This window comes from Felis catus, chromosome B4 (genome assembly GCF_018350175.1).
Source record: "Felis catus isolate Fca126 chromosome B4, F.catus_Fca126_mat1.0, whole genome shotgun sequence".
In the NCBI taxonomy this organism is placed as follows: Eukaryota; Metazoa; Chordata; class Mammalia; order Carnivora; family Felidae; genus Felis; species Felis catus.
This window is the reverse complement of record NC_058374.1, coordinates 62,401,657-62,416,129: the sequence shown is the minus strand read 5'-3', so window position 1 is coordinate 62,416,129 and position 14,473 is coordinate 62,401,657. Positions and strand designations below refer to the sequence as shown.

The 14,473-nt window shown below is 34.5% G+C and overlaps 1 protein-coding gene across 2 annotated transcripts in view; it reads left to right on the top strand.

Moving 5' to 3' along the window:
* The window catches only part of ERGIC2 (ERGIC and golgi 2), a 41,237-nt gene extending 26,992 nt beyond the window's left edge, over nucleotides 1-14,245 (top strand). For both annotated transcript variants that reach the window (XM_003988532.5, XM_006933600.4), the window contains 6 exons: nucleotides 4,415-4,470; nucleotides 5,349-5,447; nucleotides 8,982-9,079; nucleotides 12,250-12,412; nucleotides 13,506-13,588; nucleotides 13,755-14,245. In XM_003988532.5, coding sequence (XP_003988581.1) covers nucleotides 4,415-4,470; nucleotides 5,349-5,447; nucleotides 8,982-9,079; nucleotides 12,250-12,412; nucleotides 13,506-13,588; nucleotides 13,755-13,817 — 562 coding nt within the window. In that variant the 3' untranslated portion in view covers nucleotides 13,818-14,245. The remainder of the gene's footprint in view (nucleotides 1-4,414; nucleotides 4,471-5,348; nucleotides 5,448-8,981; nucleotides 9,080-12,249; nucleotides 12,413-13,505; nucleotides 13,589-13,754) is intronic.
* The last annotated feature ends 228 nt before the right edge of the window (nucleotides 14,246-14,473 follow it).

Sequence of the window (14,473 nt, the reverse complement as noted above, 5' to 3'; positions counted from 1 at the left end):
TGAGCTGTAAGTGGATATGGATGAAAACCTTCTACTTGCCAAGTATTAGTAGCCAGGAAGCTCTTACGTAGACATTTTGTTAATTTGTTCATGTTGGATGGCATTAGGTTTTTGTTTTATTTTTCCTTCTGATGATCATCATCAAAATGTAATCCTTGATGAATTTGAGACAAGTATTTTTATGTAGTTAGAAATTGGTAGTGCCTAAGATAAAGTATGTAGAAGTTAAGAAAAATATCAGACCACCTGTCTTCATGAACAGCACCAGTATAGATACTCTCATATGATTTAAACACTTGGTAAAGTTCTGAATAAATAGGTTCTCTGGCTCTCTCCCTGCCTCCCTCCCTCTCATTCTTCCTTCCATCTAGAGTTGTAGAGCTGAACAGTTCTACATTATAAAAGACATTTTTTGAGTACTTGCTGTGTGCATAGTACCATGCTAGGTACTAAGGATAAAAACCATAAAAAAGAAAGAGAGAAAGTGTTTTTGCCTTTATGGTGCTGACATTCTGTGAGAGAATCCAAACTTTGAACAGTGAATTACACTAATAAATACTTAATTATAGTTGTATTGAAGCTGTAGAAGTATGGCCGATAAGAAACTATACATAACAGGGTACTTGACTTACCCTGCACATCAGCAGAGGCTTTATTGAGGAAAACCTTTGAACACTAGTGAATGATTAGGAATTTTATATATAAAGGAGAAAGGGCATCCAGACTGAGGGAAAGGCCATAAAGCAGGATAAAACGTTGCTAGAGATTTTTTTTGTTATATGTAGAGAAAAATAGAATAAGTCTTTTATGCAGTATTATTTCAGTGTTTACAATGATGAGATCAGACATTTGTCTTTCTTGTCCCATTCTTCTTGACATTTATGTTTTGTTGTTTTCTTACTGTTGCCAGGATTGATTCTGTAGCTGGGAACCTTAGAATTTCTTAGTATAGTGCAGACAATAGATAATAGCTGGCTCAAAGAAATTGAGGTTTTATTGCTCACATGGATACAAACAATATCCTACTCCCAAACTAACTGAAAGAGAAAGAGGATAACTTTGACTAATATTTTATGAGCCTCTATATCATGGCCTTGTTTCCAAATTTCACTTCTCTCTCCATGTGATAATTCATGCCATGAATAAGGGAGGCCAGATGGGAAAGTATTTGGTTTGTATCTTACCCTTATCTCCGGGATATCTTATGAAATCCACTCCTAATATTTGGTATTAGGTTTACCAAGTTCAATATTGATCTTTTTGAAGATCTCATTTTATCTTCTCAGATAGAATATCATCATTCTCAACTGTAATATAAAGGAGAAATAAAAGGAACATGATTTGTAACACGATAATATGTATTTTGATATGCAAATGTTTGAGCCTGAATACATTATAGATAAGGTAATGGAGTAGGCAGAGGCTTACCACTTACATGTAGAATCATCAGGTACATATCAGTTGCGTATGCAGAATGAAACATGTATTGGCTGTTCAAATATCACTAATGCTATTTCTGTTGATTCTGAAATAGGGAACAACTCTGTAATACTGCAAATAAAACAAAGTAAAATATTTTCTCCATTTCCTAGGAAATTTAGTATGTATTGAAACTACAACAAAGTACTTTGTGTAGCTAAATGGAGTTAAGTTCTAGACTCAGATCATTATTCATAGGTTTTTCACCTTTATGAATGCTGCTTAGAGTGTTTGGAAGTCATGCAAGATGTGGGACAGTATTTTTCTGTGTGACACTGTCCCTGCATTGCAGGATGCCTTGCTTCCCTAGCTGCTGTCCAATAAATGCCAGTAGTGACTCCTCCCTGACAACTGTGGCAGCCAAAAATGCCTCCTCCCAGCCTTCCAGTTTTCAAAACAATCTTTCCTTCACTGAAAATCACATGGAACAATATATTGTAACACATGAAAAATATATGAAATTCAGATTTGACTGTCCAAAAACAAAGTTTTACTAGAACACAGTCATGCTTCCCTGTTTACATATGGCTACTTTCACACTACGAGGACTGAGTAATTGTGGCAAGGGCTGTACATGACTCATCACTTTGTGCTGCTACTCGGTATGCACTACAAATTATAACAAGTTATGACACTTATAGCTTGACAGCATTATAGATGCCCTGTGTATTGCTGTCCTCCAGCATTTTATTTATTTATTGTGTTACTCTGTCAGAAAAGAAAAAGAAATACGGGTTTCAGATATACTTTTAAGGCAGAGTGGAGTGTGGATTATTTTATCAAATTTGACCTCAGAATAGGATGTTTATTATGCAATGACACTATAGCTGTGCTATGAGGATACAGGACGCTTCAATAATAGCAGACTAAGCACGCATAACAACATCACTAACTCTTGGGAAAAATAAAAATTTAAAAGGGAATATGTAAACACAAGTAGAATTTCTTCGTAAGAATAGAAAATGAAACTGAGGACTGCCACCACATTAAGTTTAAACGTGACTAATTGGTTAGCTAATGCTAAGGAAGGAAAGCCACTTACTGGCAGGCTGATGGAATTGTGTGTGTGTGCACCAATCAAAGAAAGGCATCTGGGGAAAATAGACTGACTTTGGATGGTTAGCCTTTTGGTGGGAAAAGTGCTTAAGCAACTGAGGACCTTGAGAGCAGTAGCCAATAGTCAGTTAAAAAGCAAGGCAGGTGATACTGAGTGGGTTTCCTTGGCTCTTGAGTGAACAGGAGTTACTAATACTGTTTGTTGATTTTTTTTGAGGAGTCGATGTGAGTTTGAAATGATTGAAGAATTACTTGTCTGTGAATAGCCTGCATGGAACAACTATAGATAAAAAGATTTTTAAAGAAATTGAGAGAACATCAGTGTGTTGCTGGTAGTAAATATGTATGAAGCAGAAAAAGGCTTACGTATATAAATTTTCAAAGCCTGTGAAAATGTAAGGTGTTTAAAGCCTGTGGTTCTATCTACTGTATCAGCAGCAGTACTTCACAGAAAATATTTGAATTGAGCATGTATTAATTGAAGTGATAGTGTTGACGGTGAACTTCATTTGCTCTCATGGACTTAAATATCGTCATTTTCATGAACTTGTCAGAAGGAAAAGCTAAATGGTACAACTTGCCCTGCTACATAACAGCTTGACAGCTTAGTGGTAAAGATTTTGTGTGTGTATGATTTTGGAGCTCAGGGCCAAGATTGAAATTTTTCTGAATAAGGACACTTGCCACCCATTATTATTGAGCACTGAATAGCTTTGGAAGTTAAGTTTTGTGCAGACTGGATAATGTTTCTCAATGAGGTTAGCCTAAAATTTTAAGCAAAAGCAGTGTTTATATATGAAACTCATATTGTGGTAAAGTTATTTCAGCGATAAGTAACGTCAAATGATTTTAAGTGGTTTTCCTTGCTTCCCATGCTTTGACAGCCTGCACTGTCAAAAGTTAAAACAAGAAATGAGATCTCCATTCTTATACTTGTATATATTTTGCAACCTCAAACTACAGTTCCTGAAGTGTTTCAGACCTTGATGCAGGTGCAAAGGAAATTTACATGTTTCAAAATCCATTTAACTGTGTACTTAAGGAAATTCCATCTTAAAATGCAAGTGATCAATCTGTGTTATGCAATGACATGCCGGAAGGAAATACCAAGAGAAGAATGTAAGAGAGTTCTATCCAAGCAATGAATATACTTAATTAAAAGATATGCTCATAGATTAATATTTTCAAAGATAAAACATATAACATTTCATTATAGATCATCATAACACATAAATCTTTGTGATCAGTTTTGAAAATAGGGAACCCTAACTCTCAACCCTAGTTAAGGAAAGGTTATCTCCCAGCAAAAATACCTGAACTACAAAAAAAAGTACTCAGTTATTACTATTACATTTTAAATGTCAGGGTACCTGGGTGGCTCAGTCAGGTAAGCGTCCAATTCTTGATTTCGGCTCAGGTCATGATCCCAGGGTTGTGGGATCAAGTGCTATGTCCGGCTTCATGCAGGGTGTGGAGTCTACTTAAGATTCTCTCTCTCTCCCCCTCCCTCTCCCCCCTCCCTCTCCCCCATCCCTCCCCATTCACACACCCTCGCTTATTCTCTCTCAAAAACAAATCATTAAGAAAAGGTCGCAAAAAATTTTCTTTCCTCTTGTGTAACTAGTACATATATTTTCAGTGTTGCATCTTGGCCCACAAAGCCTAAAATACTTACTGTCTGGCACTTCACAGAAACAGTGTGCCAGCCCCCAGTTTTTTGCATGGCTGAGATGAGTAGACTTAGCTATTTAAATCATAGGACAAACATGTTTTCATTATACATTAATAAAATTATATAACTGAGGAAAGATCCCCTTTCTGATTTTAATTTGTTGTATATTTAAATATTACGACTTTAATCTTTTTTTCTTCCTTTCAGGGCAATTCCACATCCCCGAGGTCATGCACACTTGGCAGCACTTGTCAACCATGACTGTGAGCAGTTTCCTAATTTTTTTCCGTGAAGATGTCATTGAAAAGTGTTGTGTGTGGGTTTTTTTCTTGTGTTTTGTTCTGAGTGCAGATGCAAGGAGTGTTTTAAAAGTGGGCTTTTGTCGAAACAGATGTCCAAAGGAGAAAATAAATGATTAATTTATTGACTCTAATTCATTTTCTCATGTCTTTAAATTACCTGTGTTTCTACTTATTTATAGCTCAGAAGTTGCTGGGATTAGGGAGTAGAGCCTTAGTGCGTGTTCTATCACTTGGTACACATTTCTGCTAATTTTTAGGGTTAATGAAGGGAATGTGTTTGAAGTTTATTTCAATATATAAACGTACATCTGGACACGTGTATACATATAAAGTATTCAAGTTTTGTGTAATAATTGTCATAAAACTTAGTTTTTAAAGTCTGTTTTAGAGCATAAAACCAAGTAATAAATTCCATAAAAAGTCAGTTTGTCACATTTAGCAATGGTGTGCATTAAAAATATATCTGATTGGTTTCAGTATTTGGCTACATGGACATCATTCCATTTATTCTAACAATACAGTCCTATCACTATATAAAGATTTGGACCAGGAAAGACTCATTATTATTATCTTTGGTTATGAAGATTAGATGTAATATTTCATAGATGTAATTATGAAATTTAAGATACAGCATTTTATCAGAATGTACTTACCATTATACATTTAATTCCACATATTTATTTGTATTCTCTCAAAATAATGTGATTTTAAATACTATATTATTATACCTGCAGATTGAGATAATTTTATTTGAGGTTAGATAGGAATGTGAACCAATCTGTAATATGTGGTTTTGAATAATTTAATTTCTGTACTTAATTTTGTTTTATTCCTCTTAGCTTACAACTTTTCTCACAGAATAGATCATTTGTCTTTTGGAGAGCTTGTTCCAGGAATTATTAATCCTTTGGATGGAACTGAAAAAATTGCTGTAGACCGTAAGTATTTAATAATTACTATTGGAATTTGCATGTAGGAATTGTTTTTATAACTTTAATATTAACCCATTTTTAATAATTCTCTTTAACCCCTTTGTAATAAACAGATAAATCTTTAAGTGGATTGATTGATAATTTTCTGTGGTAAGGTGTGTAAGAGAGAATTTGTCCGTTAAAAAATGAACCATAAGAACAAAATAAGAAATTAGAGTAACAAGTAAGTAGGAAAAAGAGTTGAATTTAAAAGCTCTCTAAATATATGGAAGGTTAATGTGCTAATAGGGCATAACTCCTAATAGGGCACTAAAGAAAGAAGAAGAACCAATGAAAGTTTCAACATTATAAGAAATGTTTTCTTAGTATAGGTTCAGAGTTCTAAAATGCATATTTACCATTATAGAAACCTCCTTGGGGAATTTTACAAACATCAGAAACGTAGAGTTATTCTAGAATAGTTTGGTTATTAACACAGTCAGAAGTAGTACTTTATAGCATAGATCCCTTTTATTACTGTTTTAACCTTCTGTTCCACTTAAAATTTCATTTTATCCAAATATGGATGGATTATTTTTTTTCTTTTTTTTGGATGGATTATTTTCTTAATTTTATAACAAGTAATCAATCTTGTGTTTCTTGAAGGTTTTTGGTTGCCTTTCCTCTACTGAAATAGTCCTACCATATGACATGCCCCACCTATAGGACCTTTTAAGGACATGTAAAGCTTCTTGTGCTACTAGGAATTCTAGCCTTTGCAAAACTCTAATTAAGGATTTCATTTTTTATTAATTCAAATAGATTTATTAATATTTTCAGTATTTTTTACTCTTGTAGCATAGTGTTGTAATCAGATGCATCAAAGATGGTTTACTTAGAATCCTGGCTTACATTCCTGAGTATTTTATGTTTGTATGGAAATGCTTCACTTAAGGAAACTTGAGTGTACTAAATTTGGAAATGTGTGAGTAGAAACATTCTGAGAATTAAAAGCTTTATTCAATATATAATCTCATTTTTAGGTGTATGTTCATTGTATACAGAAATACACTATATGTTACTTATGAGATGATCATTTGAAAACATGTTGGTTAATAGTTGGTTTCAGGATGCTAAAATGAATTTGAATTTTTGTACGGAATCAGTTCTAAACAGATTAATTTTCAAAGGCTGTTTTTGAGTTTATTCCTAAATTCACAAAGACAAAGAGACTTTTAGAATTATGTTTTAAAATGCCACCAGATGAGTGTCAGTAGGTTACTCAAAGCTTTAAAGCAGGTGTGCACTTCTCCTCATTAATATGTGTTCTATTGGGCTTTGTTTCCCAAAAAGAAAAAAGAAAATTAGCATTACAAATGTGTTGTGTCAGGTAACCATTCCCTGGATGTTTCCCAGAAGTTGTGAGGGGATCACTTAGTACTTACATCTTGAATGCTGTACCAATTTGGACAGACCCATAACCTTTGGAACAATTTGTGACCTGCAACCAAATGTCATTCGACAGTATCTGCCTCTCCACCCCACCCTCACCCCCAAACCTAGCCATTAAATTATCTAACCAATTTATAGCCTTTCTTGAATTAACAGTGGCAACTACGTCTTCAGTAGTTCTCTGGCCACAGCTTCAATGCTTTCTATTTTTTCCTGTCATATTTCTTTGACCCTTTTGGTTATTATTCATTGTGCTTCACTCCTCACAGGTGATACAATTCCCTTTGTCCTCCATTTTTTTTCCCAAAGTAATTATCCTACTCACGTGTGTAGCACCTATAGGTTATTGCTTCACCGCTCTCAATTTCACCTTTTTTTCATTAATATGTAATACTTAAATACCTTTTTCTCTTAGCACTTTGAGCTTACTACCTCTGTTTACAGCACAATAGAGTTTATTTGTAAAAACCTCAAAACTAAGCACAGGTGAAGCAATTCATCTTACATCAAAGGACGAAACTGAAGACCACCCACAATTAATAAGCCATCTATTGGTGGTGGACAGAGTTGACACTCTTCTTCCCTAATCTTATCTGTGATAATAGACTAAAGTCTATTATGTTGGGGTTAATAATAGAGGAACTAGTCAAACACTGTTCATGTTTTTGAGAGTTATAGTCATACAGGTGGTAGGTAAGTAAGTGAAGTTGAAACAGGTTTTATTTTATTTTGTCAGAAACTTGTTTAATATTTGTGTTTGAAGACACTCTTACTCTTAACCTCTCTCTCCTATCTACAGTTTACCCTTCCCTCCCCTATTCTGAATTACATTGAGATAAGAGACAGAAATTGGATTGATGGAAATAAAAATTCATTAATGTTGAGCAAAAGAAGATAGACACACAGAAGTGCATATTGTGTACTCACATTTATATGAAATTCTAGAATAGGCAAAACTAATCTGTGATGACAGAAGGTAGATTAGTGGTTGGCCTAGGGTCAGAGGTACAGGGTATTGACTGCAAAGGGGTATGGAGGAACTTTTTGAGGTGGTAAAAATATTTTCTATTTTGACTGTGGTGGGCAGAGACATTTGTCAAAATTTATCAGACCATATATTTAAAATTGGTGTATTTTATTCCTGTACAGTTTCTATAGACAGTTATTATCGTGTAATGTGAAGTACATCTATTTTCATGTCAAATGTAATGAGGCCCTATTACTTATCTAATTGAAACTCTAGATAGATACTTCTAATTCTAAATTTTCTGTAAGATAGACCTAGAAAATTAACCTGTTTTGTATTCTGTGAACTGTTACCTGTTTAAGGTTAATTAATAATTGATAATCTACTGGTATTGATGATTTGTATTAAACTTAGAAATGCCTAAAGGCTATATAAATATGATCCTTTTGATTATGCAATAACCTTAGACCACCATGGAGTAGGTTCTTTAGTTATTTTCCTCCTGTATCAATTCTTTGTATATATCCAAAGGCTGGCCAAATTGGTTTATTTATATATCTTAAGATATTAGTAAAAACTGAAAATATGTCTTGTGGTTATACTGTTATAACTTTATTCTCACTAGTTTCTTTACTGTAAAGAAATGCTACTTTTTTCATATTTGATAAAAGGATAATGTTATAAAGGATATCTAATGACTAGTTCATTTTTTTAACATTTTTGTTTTTGACAAAGAAAGAGTGTGAGTGGGGGAAGGGCAGAGGTAGAGGGAGAGAGAGAATCTTAAGTAGGCTTCATGCCCAGCGCAGAGCCTGACTCGGGGCTTGATGTCAAGACTCTGAAATCATGACCTGAGCCCAAAATTAATAAGAGTCAGTCCCTTAACTGAGCCACCCAGGCGCCCCATTTTTTTTAACAACTAATAGATGTGTATACATGACTGTTTTATGCTTATTGAGAACTTGTTTACCAAGTATGAGTATATTGCTTTCGTTGATTCTTAAAAAAATTTTTTTTTGTTAAACACTATCATAAGTAGCATTAAATTTCAAGGTCAATGTGTATAATAGAAGGAGGGTGTATTTGGCAGTAGTATTGTTGCTATTGGATTGATGAAAAAAAACATTTTGTTTTTATTCTAGACAACCAGATGTTCCAATATTTTATTACAGTTGTGCCAACAAAACTACATACATATAAAATTTCAGCAGACACCCATCAGTTTTCTGTTACAGAAAGGGTAAGTTGAATCTAACTGATAAAATGATTTTAGTTTTCAGTATTTTATAGTCCTCTACAAAAAAAAGTTACGACTTGGTGCTCTCCCCCATTTAAAATTTGTGGAAGTTTTGAAATGCATTAATATTTTATTTTAAGCTAATACCTTAACTGGTATTATTAGTATGCTGTAGAGCAAGAAAAGAAGTAGATTTTAAAAATCTGGAATGTCTTCTCTTCAATTAAAACAAAATATTAAACTATGATGGTATTAATGATTTTATTCTTAATATCTTAATTTTGTAATGTTTTCTCTTGTATTGGTATAATTAGTTCTTACCTGCCAGCAGATTCTCTGGTTTTGTGTTATTAATTTTTTAATTAATGTACTTACCCTGGAGCATGCATGGTTCTTCTGGCTCAGATAGTAGACTAAGAGGGTTTGCCTTCCTAAGTTAGTGCTTTTTATTCATCTAATTAAAAGGACGAACATTCTGCAATCTCAGGGAGAGTAGCCTTATAAAAATGTATTATGAGGAATATAGTTTTGGGATTGGACAGTTTAACAGACTTCACATGTATTCTGGGGTCATGTTTTCTAATTGTGTTTAAGAATGGTGAATATTCAGGGTGCCTGGGTGGCTCAGTCAGTTAAGCCTCTGACTCTTGATTTTGGCTCAGGTCGTAATCTCAGGGTTCAGGGGGTTGACTGCATGGAGCTCTGTACTGACAGTATGGAGCCTGCTTGGGATTCTTTCTCCCTCTCTGTTCCTCCCACCCATGTGTTCTCTTTCTTTCTCACAAAATAAATAAACTTAAGAAAACCTTTTTTTAAAGAATGCTGAACATTGAAATATTATCCAGAATTCCAAGGCAAAGTATAAGTGCTTTTAAAAATTTACTTTCCTCCATGTGGAGTTTCCTTTTGATAGTTTTCTAGCTTATGATGACTATGTCCTCGGAATTATAGAGTTTCCCTTAGGAGATTAAATACTGAAGTTTTCAGGGGTGAAGTTGTCATGTTTGACTTTCAAAGGGTTCAGGGTGAAAAACTTAAGTGTGTGTGTGTGCATGTGTGTACACGGAGAGAGAGAAAGTAGGTAAAAAAATATATTGTGCTTTTTAGCATTTTTTTTTTAGTTTTATTTATTTTGAGAGAGTGTGCACGTGTGCGCATACACGCATGCTAGTGAGGGAGGAGCTGAGAAAGAGGGAGAGAGAGTCCAGAGCTGGCTCTGCGCTGACAGCCGACACGGACTCAGTCCCACGAACTGTGAGGTCATGACCTGAGCCGAAACCAAGAGTTGGATGCTTAACTGACTGAGCCACCAGGCGCCCCATCAGCAATTTTAGGGGTTGAATGATAACATTTTCCACTAAAATTGGCAACACCTGAACATTAGGAGGTCTGGATAGTGTCAAGGCTTTGGGGAAAAGAGGCACATATACATTGCTATGGGAATGCAAAACACCATAGTCTCTATGGAAGAGAGTTTGGCAATATCTGCAAAATGATATGTTCATTTATCTTTTGATCCAGCAATTTCACTTCTAGAAATTGAATCCAAGGTTATAGTGAAAAAAATACAAAAATGATGTGTATGAGGCTATTCATTGTATTGTTATTTGTAATAGAAGATTATAAACAACTCACATGGTACATCCTCACAATGGAGAAACATGGAACTTCAAAAAAAAAAACAGAGAAAAAGATAACCATATATTGATACGAAATTAACTCAAGGATAAATTAAAAAAAAATTTTTTTTTAACATTTATTTATTATTGAGAGACAGAGACAGAGTGTGAGCAGGGGAGGGGCAGAGAGAAAAGGAGACACAGGATCTGAAGCAGGCTCCAGGCTCTGAGCTGTTAGCACAGAGCCCAACGCGGGGCTCGAACTCACAAACCGTGATATCATGACCTGAGCCAAAGTCAGATGCCCAACTGACTAAGCCACCCAGGTGCCCCTCCAGGATAAATTTTAAACAGCCAAATTAAATAAAAATATATATATAATCTCAGAGCATTTGACCTCTTTGTAGTGTGTTTGTGCTGATATGGTGACTAAAATAGTTGTGTTTCACTTAAAAAATAAGTGTGGAGTAACTAGAGTTGGTTAAATGGGGGATGAGGGGGACAGAGAGGAGGAGGGCCGAGCTTCATTAGTCCTGAAACCCAAAGTGAATCATTATTAGTGTTTTGTTACATGAACCCCCCCGGTCCTTCAGACAGCTTCTGCCCATACAGGTGATGACAGTATAATTATGGTATGATATTGAACATACCAGAAATTTAAGATGAAGTCACTTTATTGGAAAGTCGATCAGTGGCTTATAAGCCTCTGTTCTAATAGGGGAAGGGGTTTTGTAATGCCTCACACGAAATTGTTTTAATTTCCCTTGTTACTTGTATTCCTAAAGCTTGCAGTTTAGCTATAGCTTAATTAAAATAGGGACTGTTATGACAAAAGTCAACAAAGCACCATGGTAGCATAATTGTTTCAAGCTATAACAGAAATTTATTAGACAGTTTGCAAACTTGATTTTTGAAGTGTAAACAAGATGGAATGAAATAGAGTATTTTCTTGGACAGTGTACATACTATGGGAGGTTTGTGATTTTAGTCCCATTCCTTTCAAGAATAAAACTATCTTTAGAAACTGAACCAGTAACTAAAATATTGATATGTTTCAAATTAGTGCATGCTGTTTTCTTCTTGTATTATATCTCCTACAGTTTAAATAAACAACAGAAAGTGAAATTACTTGTTTTTAAATCCGATCATTTAAATGATAGGAAATAAATATAATTATTTTGTAAATTCTTAGCAAAGAAGTCTTACAAAACGTATGTCAAAATATGAACTTAGTTTTTATGGATTTGATCAATGAAGAAGATGCCATATAGTTGTAAGCTCTTGAGCTCAGTAGAATGCTTATATGTAAAGTGACTTTTTGAGAAAATAGAAAAGAATGACTCTGCTCTTTTGATTCTTTCAGAAGCCAAAGACACAAAGAATATAGGATAATTCAATTGTCTCTGAAGAGCTCAGTCTAGTAGGACAATTCCTAAAGAGATTTGGATATCCTTCGTGTATAGTTGGACTGTAGGGCTTCATATTGCCTGTGCAAGTAACCAGATGATGTGAATCCCGTTTTTCTCCTTCTCCTGTCTCTCCCCTTCCTTTTAGGAACGTGTCATTAACCATGCTGCAGGCAGCCATGGAGTCTCTGGGATATTTATGAAATATGATCTCAGTTCTCTTATGGTAACCGTCACTGAGGAGCATATGCCTTTCTGGCAGTTTTTTGTAAGACTCTGTGGTATTGTTGGAGGAATCTTTTCAACAACAGGTTAAGATTCATTCCTTTTTTGTTTAATTTCTTGAGTGTTACACTGAAATTAAGATGCCGTTACTTAGCAGGAGCAAGAAATATATATACATTCCCATGTTTTGATATTTTAAGAATTTTTTCTTTAAGATTGAATTCCAGATCTCTGAATTGATTAAGCATTACACATAACTAAGTTCACTGCATTCAGTGATTCAAGGGAGATTACTTAGTGAGCTAGAAGGATCCTAGAATTGAATCCAGATTCTGCCATCTGCTATCACGTGGGGATAGGCTTGTGTATAGGTCACTTACCTTTTCTGAAATTTTCTCCTCTATAAAAATGGGAATAATAATGTATACTTACAAGTGTGTTGTAGGATTAGATGATAAAATGCCTAGAAATAGTAGACACTTGAATGTAAATTTTTTTTCACGTAAGGCATTTTTAACTGTACAATATGTAAAATCACATCTTATGGTACTTTGAACCATGCAATATGTGCAACAAAAATTTTCAAATTGTTTTTCTGATTTGGGGCTTTTTTGCCCTGAGATTATGAGATGTTCTCAAAGATAACTTTTAGAATCATAATCATGAAAATCTGAGAGTTAAGCACAATAGATAAAGAAAGGAAACCATTCCTTCTTTATCCCCCAACCCCCCATTCAGTTTTACGGGGAGCTATGTAGTTTATATACTTTAAATTATTTTTTTTGAACTATGTTTTTGAAATGAATGAATAGGTTTTCTTATGAAAGACTTTGTCACTACTTCATTTGAATTTGTTTAAATTTGTGGTGCTGCCTGGTATTATTTTTCAAAATGGTATGAGTGTGAGTTGTATAAAGCGCCCTTGAAAAGACTGCATGGTGAAGGTCATGAATCATGTGGCCTTGTGATTTTGAAAGGAAATCCATTTGTTTTAAAAATTCAACCGCCTTGTTATTTTTAACCGTGGAAACGAATAAAGCAAACTGCTTTGTTTCCTTACTAATCTATGCCATTATAATTAGTTGAGTTTTTTATTCTTATGTAATAATTTAGGAGATTAGGAAATAATTTCATTAAAGCATCATTTAATTGAAAACATAAACTTATTTTTTATTACAGGCATGTTACATGGAATTGGGAAATTTATAGTTGAAATAATTTACTGTCGTTTCCGACTTGGATCCTACAAACCTGTCAGTTCTGTAAGTGCTACAATAGAAATGGCGCTGACCTCTAAGTCACAGCATCACTGTTAAATCTGAACAATAGTTTTTGGTGCTCTGAAAGAGATTGCCCAAAATAAAGCATTGTGATTAGAGGGAATAGTGTAAGGAATAAAACTAATGCTTTGGTCTTTTTTCTCCTTAGGTACCCTTTGAGGATGGCCACACAGACAACCACTTACCTCTTTTAGAAAATAATACACATTAGCACCTCCTGAGTGAAGGAGAAAAACTTTTTGCTTGAGACATAAAACCTTTTTTAATAATAAAATATTGTGCAATATATTCAAAGAAAAGAAAATACGAATGAGAAGTGGGAACCACACCTAGGGGGAAAAAAAAAGAAAGAAAAACCCAAACTGAAATCCTATATATGTTGTGTCTGTTACAAATGTCCTAGAAGAAATTATGCAGCTAATCAATGAATAAGCCCAACTGGAATATTGCTTGGAAGATGACCCCTTCTGATATTTTCATAGCAAATGGGCAGTATCGAAATCAGACCTTGCTTCTTGGTTGCAAAGAGCCTGAAGGAAAGAAGTCAAACCGCATCTAAAGAAAAAGGCATTGATAAGTGCAAATGTTTGCGTCCTTTTGTTTTTAAAAGATATGTCAGAATAAAATATGTAAAACATATGGAAAACTAGTCTAGACTTTAAAAAGTTGTGATCAGGTCACACTGTTAATAAAGGAAAACAGGGATGGGTCCCTATGTTATAGCCATATCCATGTTAAGCCATAATGACAAGACCATTTATCCAATAATTTGGTCTGAGGAAGGTAACTGCTTTTCTTTAAACTCTGGCTGTTGGCTTTTTCTAACAGTTCAAGGCAGGGTCATGGAAGATTGAGGTGAGCAGGTAC